Below are 19,830 nucleotides of genomic sequence, written 5' to 3' on the forward strand. Positions count from 1 at the left end.
ATCTGGGCCAAATTTCTGTTGGATTAGAATGATGTAAACCCATTGACCTCACATCTACTTTATACTTCATGTCTGAGAGCAACTCTTCATAAAATGCTGTATAATAATATGATTCTAGCTCAGTTTCAATTAATATGCAATTTTCAGATTATAAAGTTATATAGAAAATTATTACTAATCATAATATTACTGCTAACAAATATGTCACACTAAATTAGCTGTTTTAATTAGGCAGAATCAACTATTTCCTTGCTCTCATTATCAGATGTAGTCAGGGTGTTATGTGTGTAAGAGTGTGTGTTTATAAATTTGAATTATGATTATAGCAGTGTCAATTCAAGATGATTTAATTTTTGCTTTACCAATGCTAAATATTTATAAGCCTATTATGGAAAAGACAGAAGATTACAGAGACCCTGTGTGCCTTCTGGACCCTCTTATGCATAGGTAAATCTAGTTGGACTTATTTGCAGTAACTAATATAATATCTGTTTGCCTAGCTAGAGGAAAAGCCCTGTTGGCTAAATTTTATTAGTGAGATGCTTTCTCTATATAGTCCTTTAGACTTAGTAGACACATATATATTTTAAATGTATTCCCTATAATTCAATTAATTGTCATCTACAACTATATCAGTGACTTAGTTATTGTCTAGTTGTACAATCTGATGAATTCCATCATAGGTTAGATTATTGAAAATGTCTTTTGTTCTCATTTCTGAGGCTATGTAAAAGCAGCACAAAATGAGGTCTCAGGAAATAACACTGAATTCAAAGAACTCCAATTTCATTGTTATTGTTAGGGATCCAACATATTTTAAATAGCCAAGAAGGAAAACTTACCATGCTGCCTGATTTTGGTACATCCCGAAATCTGTCCAGTGTCTGGAATTTCTGATTTAACTCTTGAAACAATTCCATGTGTCTTTTTCTTGTATGCATGACCTTCTGCAAAAAAAAAAAAAAAAAAAAAAAAAACCAAACAAAAAAAAAACATAATTGCTTTTATTTATAATTGAATCTGGGCTTTTTTAAAGAGAACCATTATTTCCCCCAGCATAATAAAGTAAATTGAATTTGGCAGGGCCATCTTTTCCCTATAGACTTGATCAATGGAAGTGAATTGCACTGTCTTCTCTCTGCTCTGTTTAATGCACTTCCTGTAAGCAAAGGACTTTTTTAACCCCACATCTATTGAACTGCTGAAATCAAGGAACACACTTTTTGTGCTAGCCTGAAAGAATCTTGAAAGCAATGTCAGTTTCTCAGAAGGAACTTTGGCAGTTTCTCAGAAGGAACTTTATCTTTTGCACATTAAGAATATTTTCTAGAATTTCTGTTTTCAACTTGGATACTAGCATTTTAATTTCTAGAGGAATGCAACAGCAGCTTGTATCAGCACTTTTTAAGAATAATTTTTATGGGAACACCAAACTCAGGATTCCAGGACCAAAAGGAAAAAGGCCAAAATGTTGTCTTTTTAATCAGACATCTTGTCATTCAGATAATCACAAAATGCAGTTGAAATGGAATACATGGTAAGATAATGTGCACAATTTCTCATCTTTAATGGATTTGCTATTTTATGGACAGAGCAATTGAAAACTACCCCCCCTCTAGCCAATGCACATGGCATTCTTCCACAAAATCTAATTATATGGCACTTCTGTGTAAGAGGTGGAGACCCCAAACAGACCCCACAGTTGGAGGAGCCCTCAGGCCATGTATCTGCACTGGCAGCTACACAAAGAGTGAAACCTATTTTCAGGCCTATACTGTCATGCATACCATCTGTGTTGTTTCCAGGTAAGTTCACTATCAGGTATGGATTCAGACCAGCCTCCAGAGCAAAGCCAAAGGCTGCTAACTGTTTGGCCAATCTTGTGGTTCAGTACTGTAGGTGGACAGGAGACAGGAAGGGCTGAGGATGCTTCACCTCGGTCCAACAGCAGATGGGCCCAGCTTGGCTTTTCTTAAGCTTCTGTAGCTGCTTGAACTTGAGTTGCAGCCAGGGCAGCAGCCAGTAACGTTCACAGAAACAGGGCAGGTCACTAGCCAGTAACGTTCACAGAAACGGTGCAGGTCACCAGCCTCTACATATGTCCATTAATTGTCAAGCCTGATTTTCCCTGGCAGTGTACATGACAAGCCCCACAAACTTATATATGCAGTGCCTGAGTGCGACCCTCCCCAGCAAGTAACACTTTCACCAAATCTGAGTTAATATCTTTAAAAATGGAGCTGCAGTGGCTGACCTTCAAATAATATTTTACCACTTCCAATTTTCACTTGTTTATCTTTCATTTGCATTTGGTATTTATAAATTTCATGAAATGTGGCTGCTCTCTAGGCCATGCATTCCTACCGCTATGCTGTAATGACCATATTAACCTTAATATATCCACACCATAGATTGAGAACTGGTTTCACTTCTGAGAACAGGAAATTGGCAACATTATTCACAAAAGAGACATGAGCTATAGCAAGCAATTAAAGACCTATTAACTTAACATGAGTTGTGGGGTGAAAAGGGAAACATTTTTGCAGGATTCCATGAGGAACTCCTTGCAAAACATAATTTAACTAGAGATAGCTGATCTAAATTTATTAGGGAAGTTTCACTTAAGTGACTTCCTAGGGATTCTTTTAAGCTGTTACTGTTATGGCAGACAGGAATATTTAACAAATTTCATATACATAGAATTTTAAAAAGAAAGGTTCTGCCTCAAAGATTATTATTGGATGAAGTAAGGAGACATGCTGCAGGGAATAAAACAGATTTGATGTATTAGAAAAACTGGCTTTAAATGCAGAAAATAGCATATGACTGTGAAACAAATGTCTCCAGCTGGGAACTTTTTAATAGAAGGCTAGAAATACAGAGAATGCTACTTTCTGATAGTTTTCTGAATCGTGTACCCAAGAATTTAGTTAAATAGCAAATATGAATAATGCAAATGTCTTACTCAGTTCATTACATTATTCCTGAGGAGAAGCAGGTGGGAGGAGAAATTAAACGCTTGCAGTGGGAAGTCTGCCAGAGAAAAGGCTTTAAATTTTATTCTTAATAGCAGAGTAACTTGTATGCACATGTACATATGGATCTTTTAGTTGCTTTGTGTTTGCCTCTCTTCCATTCCATAATTTCTACCCACTGACAACCCTATCCTCCTCACCGCTTAGAAAGAACGATCTGAACTGTCAGTGAGGTACAGAAACTTAAACTTCCAACATTAGCTCTCCATTTCTAGCCTTTTAAAATTATTTTATTCCTTCTTAGAATTCAGCATCTTATCTGTTCTCTAGAAAATGTGCTCTGTTGGATAACTCTCTTTTATGAGAAAATAACCCATAAAGTATTTGTGGGGGTTTAATCTGTTTTCTCTATTAAATTGCCAATGTAGAAAACACAGTTTTATCAGTCTTAGAATACAACACAGAGCTGAAAATCTTGACCAATATATACTAGGATGATTGCAGTAGCATAAGGACCTGAACAGGATGAAAGAGGAGTCTCTGATGCTGCCTTTAGAAAGTACACCTCCTTTAGGTACAGTTGTGGATTTGCCCAGTCATACTGCATCCCATACCAGAAATAACTGAGTTAGCCACCAGTCTAAAGACTTACTCACCTCAGAATCATAGAATCATTTAGTTTCGAAAAGACCTTCAAGATGATCAAATCCAACCAACCACTTAACACTACAAGTCCACTGCTAAATCACATACCTAAGCATCACATCCACACATCTCTGAAATACCTACAGGGAAGGAGACTCTACCACCTCTCTGGGCAGCCTGTTCCAATACCTAACCACCTTTTCTGTGAATACATTATTCCTGATATCTAATCTAAACCTCCTGTGGTGCAACTTCAAACCATTTCTTTGTGTTTAATCACTTGCCACCCGAAAAAGAGACCAACACCTTCCTCAGTGCAAGCTTCTTTCAGGTAGCTGTAGACAGCAATGAGATCTCCCTTGAGCCTCCTGTTCTCCAGGCCAAACAGCCTCAGTTCCCTCAGCCACTCCTCATATATCCCTTTTCTAGCTTCATTCTCTTCTCTGCACACACCTGAGCAACTCAGTATTCATCTTATAGTGAGGGGCCCAAAACTGAACACACTATTTGAGGCGTGGTCTTACCAGTGCCAAGCACAGACGGATCATCGCTTCCTTAGTCCTGCTGGACACACAATTTCTGATACAAGCCAAGATGCCATTGGCCTTCTTGGCTACCAGGGCATGTGGCTGGCTCATATTCAGCTGGCTGTCAACCAGGCACTGTAACCCTTGTGTCCCCCTCACCCCTAAAGCAGGACAGGTTGAACTGATACCCCTTTCACATTTCTACTCCACTCACAAATAACATCAAGGTTGAATTTTGAAAAGGCCAAGCCTTACACTCAGCACCTACCCTCAGAAGAGCACTGTGGGTGGATATGATCAAAATGAGAAGGACTTCAGACATAATTCTATACCCAGTTCATTTTTATCATATTTATGATAAGATTTCAGCTGAACTCTAGCTCAAGGAAAAATATTGTGATAAAGATTCATGGCCAATCTTATGAATAATAACAATAATAATAATGTCATTCAATTTGCCTTGGAGATTTTCTGCATTGTTACAGGTAAAAATGCTCAAGTTTTGCATGAAATAGCTAGGTGAAAAGAACAGATGGGGAAATGCCTTCCCAGCCCTACAATGGAAGCATGCTGTGTTTTCAAGATGTTATAGGTCTGATCTGTTGCCAGACTTAGGAATGGGAAAGGATTTTTCCCTGCAGGCATGATTTTTTTTTTTTTTTTTTTTTTTTTTTGCCTTTGTCTTGTAGAGATGTCTTCAGATTAGTAAGAGAAAGATTCTAAATTTTTGGGTGAGTTTGTAATATTGTTATAATGAATGGCTATTGTGGATAAAATTCTGAAAGAATGCAGTTCCAGCAATCAAATATCAATTCAACATTATTTCTGGTGGGATTCTGCTGCTCTGTGGAAAAAAAAGACATTCTGGTATTCCCACTTTTCTGTATCCTTGGTCTCCCTAATGGAGCTCAGAAAGAGCCAGAGATGACCTGAATCCTGGAGCGCAGGGTAATAAAGCACTTTTCTGAATTATTTGGTATAAAAGTTGTTTATTGTAAGTGGATAAAATTGTATAAAGGGAAGACTGAAGTGGATGGGTGGGGAAATGGAGGAGTCAGATCTTCTTGTAGAATTTAAAGGTAATTGTGGTCTTGTATCTTAAAAAGCATGTCAATAATAGTGTTTAACTCTTCTGAATGTTTTTGTAAGTGACAGAGCACACCTATTATAAAGACCTCCTGGGAATTTCCACAGCATCTGTATTTCTGCTCAACATAATTAGAATGACTTTTATTTGATCTGACAGCTAAGTATTAGTGCTGTGCCTTCATGATAAAAACTACCAGTCCAGTTTTAGGGAAATTCAGAACATAATGATTGTGCTTGGTGAACACTTAGCTAGCATTACCACAGCCAGCAGCACAGCAAGGATCCAAAACTCCCAGACCAGGATTTTGGTCATGTTTTGGATACTGAAGTATACAAAAACGTGACTAAACTAATCTTTGGGAACAGCAAGGAAAGAGCTGAAAAGATGTTGCATGCTCATTTTAAATTCAAAATTCATATAGTCCGTTTTGCAAATTCTAGTATTCAACTATTATTAAGCAGTATTACTCTCTGCCGATAGACTAAACACACTGTATTATAGTCTGTCTTCTACATGAAGGGATGATTTAAGGATGCAATGGCAAACTGGTTAAAAAGGAAAAACAAGTTACAGCTGGTCTAGTTCTTGGAAGCCTTCATTCTAAGCAGCAGCAGATCTGTGATAATGGTTGGCCAGTTTGGATATCATCTTTTTCTTTCTTCCTTTCATTCCTTTGTCTGGGGACATGTTATCTATAACACTACCCAGCAGGTAGCGTTATATAGGACTTTTATTTACTGTTTGCTATGAAGGTTTACAAAACTATACCTGTATCTATATATAATGGAGATAACAGGGATGGAGACTATTTTATGGCATTGAATACAGACTTGGTCTGCCTGTTTGCATCTAGCTTTGGGTTTCCTCTGTGACCCTCAGGATTTTATTTTTTTTTAATTTTTTTTTTAATTTTTTCCTGAAGCCAAAATAGGCTTGGTTTGGTTTTACTTCAAAATGTCTATATTAAGGTGAGGGGTAAGTATATATATATATTGCTATCAAACTGCAACTCTACAGCAGTAAGATGAATATGTCCAAGACTATATTCAATGGCATTATCTAGCATGGAATATTCTCTTTGGATGCTACTAAATTCTCTTGGTCTCCAAAATAAGAAGTCTACAACCACATTGCCTATTGTGAATGGTACCTCGATCATTCTAGTTCCTTAAGGATACTTCAGAACTGTTGGAAGAAAGAAGGTTGGTGCAGACTAAAATAGTGAAGATCATTCTAAAAAATGTTCATATTGCTTACATTTAATTTTAGGCTCACTTGCTCATCAGAATTTTGTTGTTGATTCATGTTGTTATTTTCTACATACTAATCCTAAAATATTTTCTTTAAACTTAATGCGTGAATCTTTGTCTGGTGCTGTATCTGAGAGATTACATGAGTACCTAAGGTAACTATAACCTCTGGGAGAAGATGACAGAGGATATCAAAGCATGATATTAAACTATCAACAAAACACAATCAGACATGGAAGCTTAGCATTTCAGCAAAAGCAGGTCACCAAAGCAAACCTCTCATTGCAAGGCTTCTATGATCACTCTCTGGCTGCATTTTGCTAGTTCCATGTCTTGCTTCTCTATGGACTAGCATTTGAAATCTGAAAGTGTATGTGTTTACAGCCCATATAATAAAGAATGCTTTTGTTTGAACATGGAAAGAAGGAGGGTGAAGTATTAAAGTTATTGTTGATATGTAATGATCACTGGAAGCTAAAGTTTAGTCCCATGTCTGTAGGTTCCATGCAAATATTATGATTGTTCAACTTCTCTAGAGACACAGATAATGAATTATATCAAGCTATAACATGTACAGACAGACTATGCAAAAATAAAAATAGATAAATTATTAAAATGCTCTTGAAAAATTACTGCTATATTGTTTCTGGTAGAGAGTAGAAAAAAACATCAAATAAACAAAACTCTAAAAGATTTCATCATAGTGACTGAGATAGAATACAACATTCATTAACTAAGTCAAACAAACCTACTCCTTCAACGGGCTCTTAGTCTGAAATTATGGTCATCCAACCTAAGGAACCTTACATAAACTTGATTTTTTATACAGCATGTGATCCATAAGCTTTGACAACTGCAGCACATCATCATTCAAAATTTGACACGTTTATAATGACTATTTGGATGTGAAACTCATATGCCAATAAATTAGTATTGAAGAAAATGATAGAAAAAACGACCGAGAATTTCTCAAAGTAAGCTTCTGCGACAATGTGGCATGTGCTACAGAAGTGTCACACTTTTTTAGCAGATAAATAGACAAAAAAAAAAAAAAAAAAGGATGAAAATGAAGAGGCAGAGAATTTAAAATCCGAAACCATGATGATTAATATTACAATATGATAGTTTGATCTCAGAATATTTTACAAACAAGTTGCACCAAAGTAGTTTTCATGAATTTCTCTTGTTCTGTCCAGTACTGACTGAAAAATCCTATGAAATCTACTATGTCAGAAAGCTAAAATCTGCTAAAACACTTCATATTTGCTTTTAGGAAAATACTTGCAATAATCAGGAGTAATTCAGTGAAACTTACTTCAAAGTCAAGGTCCGAATAACGTGATTTTCTTCTCTATTAAGCAGTAAAAAAGAAAGAAAAAAAGTTGTATTAACAAGGGGACTATTCATCAAATCACATTAATGAGTCTAAATAACATTCTTGTTTTTCTATCAGATATATGTTAGGCATTCTGTGAGAGTCTGTAGATTTTATTATGACAATTTAAGACTAATGAATGAATTTATATACAGTTTATTAGACCAGTACTGTATTCCTTTCACTGAAATAAACCAGATTGCATTTCACTGGGATGTTTCATATGTTATTTGTAGATAAAATATATTTATTTCTATGCTTTCTGTGGTGTTTTTAAATTATCATAATCCTTATTTTCTTAAATTGATATCTATATGTATCCATGTTTTAGGCTTGTATAAATATATAGAAATTGGTTCTTTCCTTTATCAGGTTTACATTGGTACAACTCCATTGATTTCAATTGGGTAACTGATAGCAAAATCAAGCTCAAGCCATCTATACTTTCCATAGAGGCTTCAGCTTGTTTGTTTGCAATGACAATCTGGACGAAGAAAGCAATGATTTTGTTTTACATTTATGGTATATCTGATTCAAAGCATCCCGTAAAAAGAAATAATTATTTACTATTGAAGTAATCAATTGTATACAATACTACAGAATATGATTCTTTAGACATATCAGAAATAATTTAGCACATAATTTTTTACAGATTCTGAAAGAAACCAATTATGAAGTCCAATTAGATCAGATAAAAATAGTAATACTATAAAGAAGAGATTAAAAATATGTTTTTTTCTTCTTCCAATAAGGTTGGAAAATGAATGGCTTGCAATAGACTAAAGAGATATGGAAAGCAGTGATTGGAGGAACTGAAAAAAAGAGCATGTAAATGGAAAGAAAAGATACATTCTCCTTCAGGAAGGAGAGTTAAAGGAAGGGAAAAATACCTCAAGAAAACAAAGGGCTTGCTGGTACAATTTAACCCTAATTTCTTTGTAGTGGAATAGGATGGCTTTAAGTCATGGTGATCAAACCTTTTCATAATGCATTTAATTTTTGCAGTGAGATAGAAATCAAATCAACTGAGTAAATAATAATAATGTTACTAACTTCATTAAACTTGGCTTTTATCTTGCTTAACATACATGAAGGGTTTAGTAAGTGTTTTTGTTTTCTTGCAATTGAAAGAAACAATTTCAAGTCCTAAAGCTGCAGAAAGCAGAAAATATTTGATCTCCCATATCACTTCGTGATATCATCTAGGATTTGTTGTAAAATTTTGATCTGCTCCAATCTATAATAATATGAAAAAGACAAATGTAGCACTCCCTACAGAGTTTAGACACGCTGATGTCTAAAGACCTGTGAGGCACAAGAACAAAACAAACAAACAAACACTATAAAAAAAGTTAAAAAAAAAAAAAAAGCAAATTTTGGAGGAGCTATCCTTAATTAGTAAGTACTGCTTTCACCTAACATAATTTAAAGACAGTGTTTAAAAACAAATTAAAAAATTCTGCAAACATAAATAACGTGAAAACTTAGAAACAGCAATGGTTTTGGAGGTAGAAAAAATATGAGGAACTTATGCCCGAATTCTTGAAGGTACCTGAGTATCTACATCTCACTCATATTAAGAGGACCAAGGTACAAGTACATGTACCTTTGATATAGGCCTTCATCATTTCACAGTAAATCAACACCTGAAGAAATCTGTGTATCTCTAATGAGGAAGGATCTATTTTTAAGGTGTAATTAGAGTACATATTCCACAGTAAAGGCTCAGTGATTTCAAAAGAAGAAATGCATACAGAAGATGATAAGGTGAAGTTTACAGGTGCAGATTTGCATAATGCTTGAAAAAGCCATTATTTAAGCTAAAGTTCAGTGATAGACTTGGTACCATTGAACTGCCTGACTGAGAATCCTAAATTAATCCTAAATTCCTAATCCTAATCCTAATCCTAAAAATCCTAAATTAAAACATGGAAAATTAGAAATGAATTATGCAGTTTGCTAGATACTGTGATTTAGAAAATTGACACCTTTGTATTTTGCCTTAAGTCTGTTTGATGACAGTGCAAATATTTGTGGCCAGATTATTAGGTTTTGCAGCTGGACAGCTTTATCACTTTTTACATGATAAAATAACACATCTAACAGTCTGCAACATATTTAACTATGCTATTAATTGTGATGGTATATATATATACACACACACACACATATATGTATATTTCTTAAACAAAATTTTATTGGTTTGGCTCTTTGGCTGAGAAAAATAGGGTTTCCCAAATGTACCTATAAAATGGTTTTAGAAATCTAGTCAACCATCTAGCTCGTTCTGCAATTTAAATTAATGGAAGGTAGAAGCTGAATGAAATAGAATAAGGAAAAAAATCTCTTGGGACAAATGAGCTGCTGAACTGGTCACACCAGTATGTTTATTTTCAAAAGACTGTTTTACCCAACTGTAAAATTGAGAAAGATTTTAACCAACATAAAAATTAGACTGGAAGTTGGTACTAACTAACAAATGACCACAAAGGGTAATATCAATGGTTCATCTCAGCTTTTGTATTTGACCAGGTTATGCAGTGATGTTTAAGGAATGTTACAGGACAGTGTATGTAAGCAGTGATATTTCTGTTGCAATCCACTCCCTAGTTCTTCAACTGTAAATTAATCTGTAAATTAATCCCTGGGAGGAACTCACTCTGTTGAGTGTTATGACAGGTTTTTTTTTTTTTTTTTTTTTTTTTTTTTTTTTTTACACTATTCCATTAGTCTAATCATGTTTTATACTCATTTATAATTTTAACATCCAAAATATGGTAAGGTAGTGAATTCCACAATTTAAATATGCATAATGTGACAAAGAAAATCATGTTGTTTATCTCTTTGCCATTTCATTTGATGCTCCTTTTTTAAATTATAGGAAATATGAATAATTGTTTCCTAAATTGTTCCCTATTCACTCCACAGTCATCTGTTTTCCAAACTGAAGAGCTTTAATGCTGGAGAACTGCAAAGGGTAACTAATAAGAAGACTGCCTAAAAAGCTGAAGCTACATGCAATTATTCAGCAGTAGGGAGTTATATGGGATAATTCTGAAATTCAGGGGTATGGGTAAGAACTAAACTGGATATCCAAGCACAGTTCAAAATGCTATAAAAACAAACAAAAACAAACAAACAAACAAAAAAAAACCACCACCACCAACAAAAAAAAACCAGTCCAGTGTCCATTTGAGCAGGCGGAGATGTATATAGAACTTCCTGAACAACTCCAATATACAGCCCTTCCTGAACAACTCCAATGAGATATCTTCACTAATGCTCTGAATTGTCAGAAGCAAAATCATCACACAATCACAGAATGGTTAAGGTTGTCAGGGACCTCTGGAGGTCTTCTGGCCCAATCCCCCTGCTCAAGAAGGAACACCCAGAGCCCAGAACCATGTTCAAGCAGCTTTTGCGGATCTCTAAGTAGGGAGATTCCACAACTTCTCTGGCAGTGCTCAGTCACCTGCACAGCACATCAGTATTCAGAGGGAACCTCCTGTGTTCCAGTTTGTGCCCGTTGTGCCCACCATGCATGTATGCTGGGAAAATTTCAGAGTAGAGCAACAAAAATTCCTTTTATAGGGTTAATACACTGGGTCAAGAGGAAAGAATAAAAAAGTCATACAGTTTGTTTAAACATTGGCTCTGGAAGAAGCAAACAGAAGCCTGCTTGAAAAGCTTACAAGGATAAAAACACTGCTAAATAGAGCTGGTGTGACAAAAATATAAACATTTGTAACTATTACTTTTTTTTTTTTTTTTTTTTTTTTTTTTTTAATGCTGTCAGTAAAAAGGAAAGTTTTTGTGACTGCAAAATGAGTTGCTGAAGGGAACAGTGCGACCCCTTCACTGCAGTCTGGAAAGTGAGGTTGGACTGTGTATTACAGAAATACACTGTAGAAAATGTTCTTGCATTGATAGAGGAGATGACCTGAAAGGAGATGATCTTTTCCATTTCTAATTTCTACAACTCTTTAATCTTGATTGATAAAATACATATTACAGCAAAATAAATAAATAAATAAATAAATAAATAAATAGTAAATTTATATATATATATATATATCTCAAGCTCTCGAGCCCTTCATGCCAGGACCAAAGCAAAACTCTTTGAAACGAGGTCTGCTGTAGTAATTTATTTAAAATCATTTTTACTTCGTGCTAATCACGTATAGTTTTTCTGTGTAATTCCAGAGCAACTTTAAACTCTGCTCACTGGGGGACAAAAATAGAACACTGAAGAATAATTTCCATACAGCAGCATGCACTAATCTGCTGGCACTAGGAAGGAGCTGCTCTCACTAAATGACTAATAAAATCCCCCTCCATCTCTGTAAAACGACAAATGCCTGGTTCTTTCCTTATTCTAGTCTGCATTATGCCACTACCTGATTAATTACATGAGATACTCCTGAAGATATATTACATTGTGCGAAGTATAATTGAAACCAGAGATACCACATTATAGTGAGGGCTATAACCATGTTTCCATTAATATAAAGCTTTATTATCAGCAGTTTATAATTCACTCTGAGATTAGATTTGACATACAAGATCTTAGCCTGGGGAGGATTTTTTCCCTGAGCAAAATTAAAGGAGAATCTCTTTTGGCCCTCAGAGATATGAAAATGGAATGTGAGTAGACAGTTTTGATTTAAAATGTCTTTTGTATGTATATAACTGAAAAAAAAAAAAAACTTGGTTTATGAATAGCAGATTACATTGCCTATTAGTTTATAAAATGAGCTGGACATAAGGCAGTATATTTTAACAAAAAAGTGGATTACCATTTTAACATGGGAATTTTAAGACCTGAAAATCTGCTAGCAAATTTAGCACTTCAACACAGCACAACCATAACTTCAGGGATCCCATTTTAAAACTGTTCCAGCATTTTTTTCTAGTTTACTGCTCATTTTTTATATATATATAACCTGCATATGTATTTACTCAATGGACCAAAAATACTTGTTTTGTGTTTCTGAAGGTTTTGGGGGCAAATGTAGCATTTCTTACATGGACCAGCAATTGAAAATATGTTTCCTAAGGGTTATTTGTAGTTAAGATAGCTGTTTGTGATATAAAAAATAAAATGTGCACTACACTCTCTAATGCTAAATAAATTTCTGTTCTTCACATCTTCAGTTTCTAGAATTAACTCTGCCTTATTCTACCTCCATTCCAGTAGAGCAGCCTAAGAATATGCTGCAACATTTTCTGAAGTCAGAGGAACTTAAGACCTACTCATACCACCAAAAGAAAGAGTGGGCTGTTATAGGTCTAGGTTTCATTTCACTGAGAGTCACAAAATTGGCAAGAACTGTCTCGACAGTTCTTGAAATAAAAAAGAATGGAAGGGATAGAAATCTGAGACAGAGAATGCCTGAAAAAAATAATATGTGGAAACATGATAAAGAGGAAATTTTTGTGGTGTTTGTCTTTCTATTTTTGTTCTCTCTCTCTCTTTTAAAATTTATTTCTTTTTAACTTCTCATATCATAAATCAAAATGACTTCACACCATTTTGCTTTTGTTCTGCCTGATGCTCTGGTACTTTATTGACAAGATTGGCTATTTTAACTGCATATTTCTTCTCTCCTTTCTGTTCTTTTGTTATTTAGAATTTGCTTCTTCTCCATTTCTACCCTCTTTTTTTCTCCCTGTTTTTGAACATCTGTCTTTCTTTACTCTCCTGTCTATATATATATATTTTTTTTTTTTCTTCGCCCTTCACTATTTTTAATGTACCACTTTATTTTCTCAGCTGTAACAATAAGTTCTTCCTGAAGTCCCACATTCGCAATTTGGCCAAGGAGCTCTAGGGATTACTTTCTTTGACTGTATTAAGAGCTTTCATGAATGAGTACGGAAGGGTTACTTGGCCATGCTTCCAGTTTAGGGGGTTTACTTCTTTATCCACATAAAGATCTCCTAGCAGAAATTGTGGCAGAAACACAAACAAGGAAATTGGAAAGAGAATTCATATCCTTTACATGGCAAACCATTTGGAAAGTCCCTTCTTTCTTATTCTTATAAAGCAGATGCTCTTTTTTGCCTTTAATGTTTCTTTTGCCCATGTTCGTATGCTCTTCCTCTTATTGCAGTTCTTTGTCTCCTTTTACCATTTGAGCAGAAGTTCACACTACACTGACCTTCCCTTGAGATAACCCACCATTCCTGTCCCACAAATGTACCAGTGCAAGTCACTTCACATAGCCAGGCAGCAAGTGACCTACTCCCTCTTGCATATTTGTTCCACAATAGACAGAAGAATTACTTTTCCCAAAGATATGTTGTGCAGATCAGCTTCCTCTGCTTTTAAACCTTCTAACCTTTCCTTGCATCTCAGTGGCTGGGAATGCACAACTTCACTTCAAAGTAATTTTATTTTAATGAGCACAGCACTCTAAGTGTACATTTTCAAAACAAAAACCATTCCTAAGGAGTGTATTGAGAGTCCTTTCTTCATTAAAACCAAAACACTTTGAACTGAAGGAGCACACTCCAAACCACTTTGATGCCAAGGTAACAAAGCCAATTTTAATCCATGCATATAAGGGATGTGCAGGAGATTAGCCAGATGTTCAATTACTGCTCAAAAACTCAGTGATGTACTAATATGCCTGCCTGTGTTTATAATCGCATGAGTACTGTTGGGTACATACCAAATAAAAAATCACTGACTTGCACTCTGGGAATGTGCAGATCCTTAAATATATACTTACTTGGGCAATGTATTTATGTAAATATTACGACATTCTCCAACAATCTTTTGATAGTTGAAATTCTTCCATACATAATAAAACTTTGATTGTTCCCAACAAAGAATTTTGTTGCGAAAAAAAAAAAAAAAAAAAAAAGTAGGTGTAAAAACTAGAAGAAAGCTTGTGACACGTGGTAGGATTCATCTGACTGAACTTAGGACATCAATATTTTTTATGTTTATACCTGACCTACTAATTTTATCTTTCTCTGTCGTATCAGTATATAGCTGCACTGCCAGCATGTGATTTACTTCATCCTATGGTAGATGTCTAAAAGTGGCCTAAAAGTGTGTATTTCTCTCTGCTGACTCTGAAGAGGAGCCTGATGTGGAAAGATCCTTTCCAGGTCAGAATGGGAATGCCTACATTTAGATATTTAATAGTAGGGGTGATGGATCCTCCCTGCAGAGTTAAAAGTGAGGACATATGTTGTTGTGCTAACACTATGGTTCTGTTCTGAAACATCCATCTCCAATGATCATAATCAATACAAAGTCTAAACAAAAGAGAACACAAAAAAGACACGATATTTAAGTGTTCACTTTAAATATATATACATATATATGAACTATATATATACCTATGTATATATATATATATGCCTATGAAGAGGTATATATATACACCTATATATATATATAGGTTTAGGTATATATAGGTATTGGTATATATATACCTATGTGTATATATAGATGTGAAAATACTTAGGGGTTATGTTTTCCAAACTGTTGTCTAATTCTGTTGGTTCAGTCTTATGGCCACAAAGACTGGTATCTACCATAAAATGAGGGGGCAGATAAGAACTATTCAATGTACATCATTAAATTCCATTTCACTGTGTGTCCAGCTGCAAACAGTTATTACTGCAATATTTCTATGTCTTCAAGTGTTTGTGAATTCATAATTAAACTACCAAAATCAGATGCCGGGTTGGATTTTGGCTGAAATTGGATCATATGACATCTGAAGCCATTCTGATAACATGATAGATACTTTCTCTAACCACTGTGTAAACTATCCCCATTTTAATATTTTTATTAATCATAGATTTTAAATTAAGAAGAAAAAAAAGGAAGAATTGTGTTAGCACAGGTCACAAATGCCTAAGCACATTTTACTAGCATAGTAAATGATAATTACTGTGTAACTACATGATAAAAAACAAACAAACAAACAACAACAAAAAAAAAAAACCACCAAAACCAACCAACCAACCAAACAACAACAACAAAAACAAACGGTAGCATGGTAATTCCAGAAAAAGCACCTGGAAATACCTAATGGCAAATCATGGAGAGATTACAAGAAAACACTATAGGAGGGCTCCTTTCCTTTGGAAAGGCACTCTTGTTCCTTTGGATCAGCAAAAGGGGAACAGCCCCTACTGAACAGAAACCCATGTGCTGCCATGTCGGATTTTGGGCGGGACAGCAATATCAGCTAAGGGAAGCTTCCTAATGCTCAGAAGCTTCTCCTTTGGAAACAGTCTGGTCAGGCTCTGTCTGGAAAAACATGGGCAAAATGCGGTTTTGTTGCTTCATAGTGCCTGACAAAGTCATGACTTTTAAAAGGTCTTAAACTCTTCTAAAATTATATTATATTGGAGATGTAAAATATTTTGGAAAAAGAAAATTCCTTGCCCTCCCTTCTTTTTTTTTTTTTTTTTTTTTTTTTTTTTTTTTTTTTGTTTCTCATACCAATAAAAGTTAATCCAGTTTGTCAGTTCTAGCCATTCTAGCATTCTGGGGCTTTGCCTCAACTCTGCTTTTTGCATACTGCATACATAAAACCACTATCACATTCTGTATCTGGCTGGATCTGCTTATCTGTATCTGCTTAAGACTTATTTTCTTCCATGTACATTTTTTTCATGCTCCTATCTTCAATTCATTGCAGCACATCCTTAACAAAAGATGAAGTAATGCTATATAATCAAGTAGTGTTGAGAACCATGAAGACAGACACAAAAGCCAAAACAGTTCCTTTCATTTTTGACCTACCCTAATATATATTTTTTTCTTTTCCCTAAGTTATGGAATTATGTTCAGTTAACTTTAGTAACCTAACCATTTACAGCTTTTTAGGCCAAAATACAGCTTTCTAAACTAAATGTGTTTACCAAATTGGAAGAGACTAAGTATTTACTACAATATTTTATTATATTTTATTATATTTTCTACTTCATGTTTAATACTTTCTTCTGAGTATAAAAACAATATATAGAATGGTGATTTAGATTTGCTATCTATGCCACATCATAGAAGCAAGCTTTAAATATGATACAAATACAGTAAAAGTAAACCCTAAAGAAGCAATGTTTTAGGTTGCCTTTGGCACCAATGGAAATAAAGAAGGATCACTAGAGAGCAATTTAGACCTCAGGTAGAGTGGGTAGTAGGGTACCAGGTGTCTGTCTTCTCAAGGAATTAGGATTGTTTCCTTGATGTCTCACCCTAATCTAATACTAACAAGAATGGATCTGAGCCTCCATATAGTACTAAAAGTACTTGGAAGAAGTACTTGTAAGAACTTGTAGATAGACAGAAGGAGATACTAGTGGAAGGTGACCTGAGCTATTCTGTTTTTGTATTGGATTAAATTGGAGAACTCTTGTGCACCGCCTAAGATCTATTAATTAATATACCTGAGCTGAGGGTAGTAACTTTAATGATACTAACTTGCTTTGAAAGAGCCTGTTTGAGCACTGAGTGTGGAAGTACCGAAGAACCAAAGATATTTTTCAGAAACCTTTTCAAATATTTATCCTAGGATTATACATATTCAATCCAACAGAGCCCACAGGAAGTGGACACTGCTTACTTGTAAAACTCCATATTTAATTTTTTTTCAATTAAATTATGTCTTGCAAAAACTCAAGGTAGCATACAAATAATACAAAAACATGGGAAACATTTCACAGTCGACACTTGTAAGGGCATCTCTTGGAAAGAAACTAAGTTTTGATCTTCACAAATTCTCCAGTTGATACACACATAAAATTCAATTTAGAATAAATATCCATAGATATCTATTTTATGAAATATAGGGTATAGTTCTATGTCTAACAATTTAAAAATTGGAAAAAGCCTCTACTTCCCTGCACAGACAACTCCAAAAATCATAAAGCAATTGTTAATGGCTTAAAGTCACATACAGTAGAATTTTTTTCGATCTTTAAATTCTTTCATAGGGTAAGTACCATATTTTTCTCATTTGTCTTCTTCTTTCCTATAACAAATGCTGCATTTCATAACCTTTGAAATGCTGGTGAAATGGATTTCCAATTGTTAAAGGGGACTGTATATGAAATCAATTCCACCTTGCTGATGATTTTGCATAACTAAAGACTCAATAGGAATAGCAATAGCTGACAGTTAGGTCAACAAGGTAAGTAGTTCCAGTTTCTGTAATGTTTAAATCCTACAGACAGATTGTAGTAATTAAAGAAATGCTTATTAAAGGTTTTTCAGTCCATTTTTACAACATGACCGGTATCTGGGTTAATCCACAAGAAGTCTACCTGATTTTGCTGTACACATCAGCTGTACCAACGCCTGCACACACATACAACCACACAAACATGCGTACAAAACACTAAATGTCAGACTAACACATGGAAGAATTCAAGACTCATACTAGTGAGAGCAGAATCAGACTTATCATATCTAAGTGAGATATGATTGCCAGCAATACGATGGAAAATATTTTAATTTCAATGGTCTTGCAGGTAGGGTCAATGATTGTCACTTGTATCTTGCAGCAGTATTCTCATAACAACGTCGTATTTTCCATTGGTTTTGACCTGGCAAGTCATAACTTTTTTTTTGCAGTTGGCTGGAATGTTAAATCTCCAGGACAGTACAGTTTCAAACACACTGGTTCTGAAACTTTTATCTTGTTTTCTATGTATAAACACTTCTAATACTAAGAGATATGTGAACAGCAGTGCATGATCCCAAACAATGATTTACTCTGAATTAAAACATTAGCTTAGACCCCTTAGAGACAAGCCACAATATATTGTTTTATCATATAATTAGAACAACAGAGCGTACAATTTGCTTATGTATCACTGACCTCTAATGAGCTCATTGATATTGTGGATCCAGTTTCACTTCTGGATAATCCTGCATTGTCATCCAGCTCTGAAGCTATGAAATTCTTTACTGCTGTGCGAGGCTCAAATGGTAAACTCTGCATATGTTCTTGGGTGGGAAGATGCTGGTCTAAATTGATATTAAATTGGTCCATTACAGAAGGATTCATATTAAATTCTGGATTAACTTTGTAGTGCAACAGCCTTTCATGAGGTAATGTATCCATGCCTATATTCATTTTGCTCTCATCTTTCAGTGATGGCTGGGTGTTTACTGAGCTTCGGGGCATTACTATGTAGTCGCTTTCTATCATCCGTTCTTGAGGATGGACTATGTCCATATCTGCACCTCTCAAATTATCATCCGTGCATAAGTACACAGTCCTGCGCAGCTCACTGTTGTCTTTTTTCAAACACTGGTTAGCCAGTTCACTCATACTCATAGGCATGTGGAGACCTGTTGGTTGTTGGATGATGACTTTAGAGATGATGTTTCCAGGCAAGGTAGAATAGCTCATTCCTTCAGGGTTTGGTCCCTTCTCCTCCTCTTCATCATTTAGTGAGATTCTAGAAAGTGTTCCTGTTATAGTAGCCGCTCTGCAAGGTCCAATGTCTTTATGAAGAACTGTGGGTCAGAGAACAGACTTCTTGAAACATGAAACCATGTCTCTCAAACTCTGCTTTTGTTTGTGGCAGTATTTATTAATATTCCCTTTACCATTGCATTTTCTTAACTCTTTTTCTGTGTTTAATAACTTTTATTCTATAAGAATTGCTTTGGGAAGGGTTTTTGTATAATCAACACCTCCTAATATTCTGTGTTTAACTGACATACATATCTGACTAAGCCTCAGTCATTTAAATAAAAGAAAACCAGTCCTTCATTTATTGTTACTTCCTTATGTAGATCTTAGGTGACCTGCGGCTTAAGCGAAAGTCTGCCATGTGGAACTCAATTAAGGGTTTTCCAAAAAAACACAACAGTATGACATCTGTACTACCATTATTAACTCCACATAACCTCTTGGAAAATGTCAAACAGATTGTAAGGCAGTATAATTTTGTCAATATGTTGCAATCTTCTATTGTAAGATTATAG

The 19,830-nt window shown here is 35.0% G+C and overlaps 1 protein-coding gene and 1 long non-coding RNA gene across 8 annotated transcripts in view; one reads left to right on the forward strand and one right to left on the reverse strand.

Moving 5' to 3' along the window:
* Positions 1-19,830, forward strand: part of LOC311434700 — a 94,749-nt gene that overhangs the window by 52,656 nt on the left and 22,263 nt on the right. The window lies entirely within an intron of this gene.
* ADGRB3 (adhesion G protein-coupled receptor B3) overlaps positions 1-19,830 on the reverse strand; it is a 463,233-nt gene that overhangs the window by 1,871 nt on the left and 441,532 nt on the right. For 6 of the 7 annotated variants that reach the window (XM_084515008.1, XM_084515009.1, XM_084515007.1 and 3 more), the window contains 3 exons: positions 18,713-19,356; positions 7,803-7,838; positions 843-947 (listed from right to left, as the gene is read on the reverse strand). In XM_084515008.1, coding sequence (XP_084371134.1) covers positions 843-947; positions 7,803-7,838; positions 18,713-19,356 — 785 coding nt within the window. The remainder of the gene's footprint in view (positions 1-842; positions 948-7,802; positions 7,839-18,712; positions 19,357-19,830) is intronic. The other variant, XM_084515006.1, reaches the window with a different exon arrangement.

The sequence above is a fragment of the Aythya ferina genome (assembly GCF_964211825.1).
Source record: "Aythya ferina genome assembly, chromosome: 3".
NCBI lineage: Eukaryota > Metazoa > Chordata > Aves > Anseriformes > Anatidae > Aythya > Aythya ferina.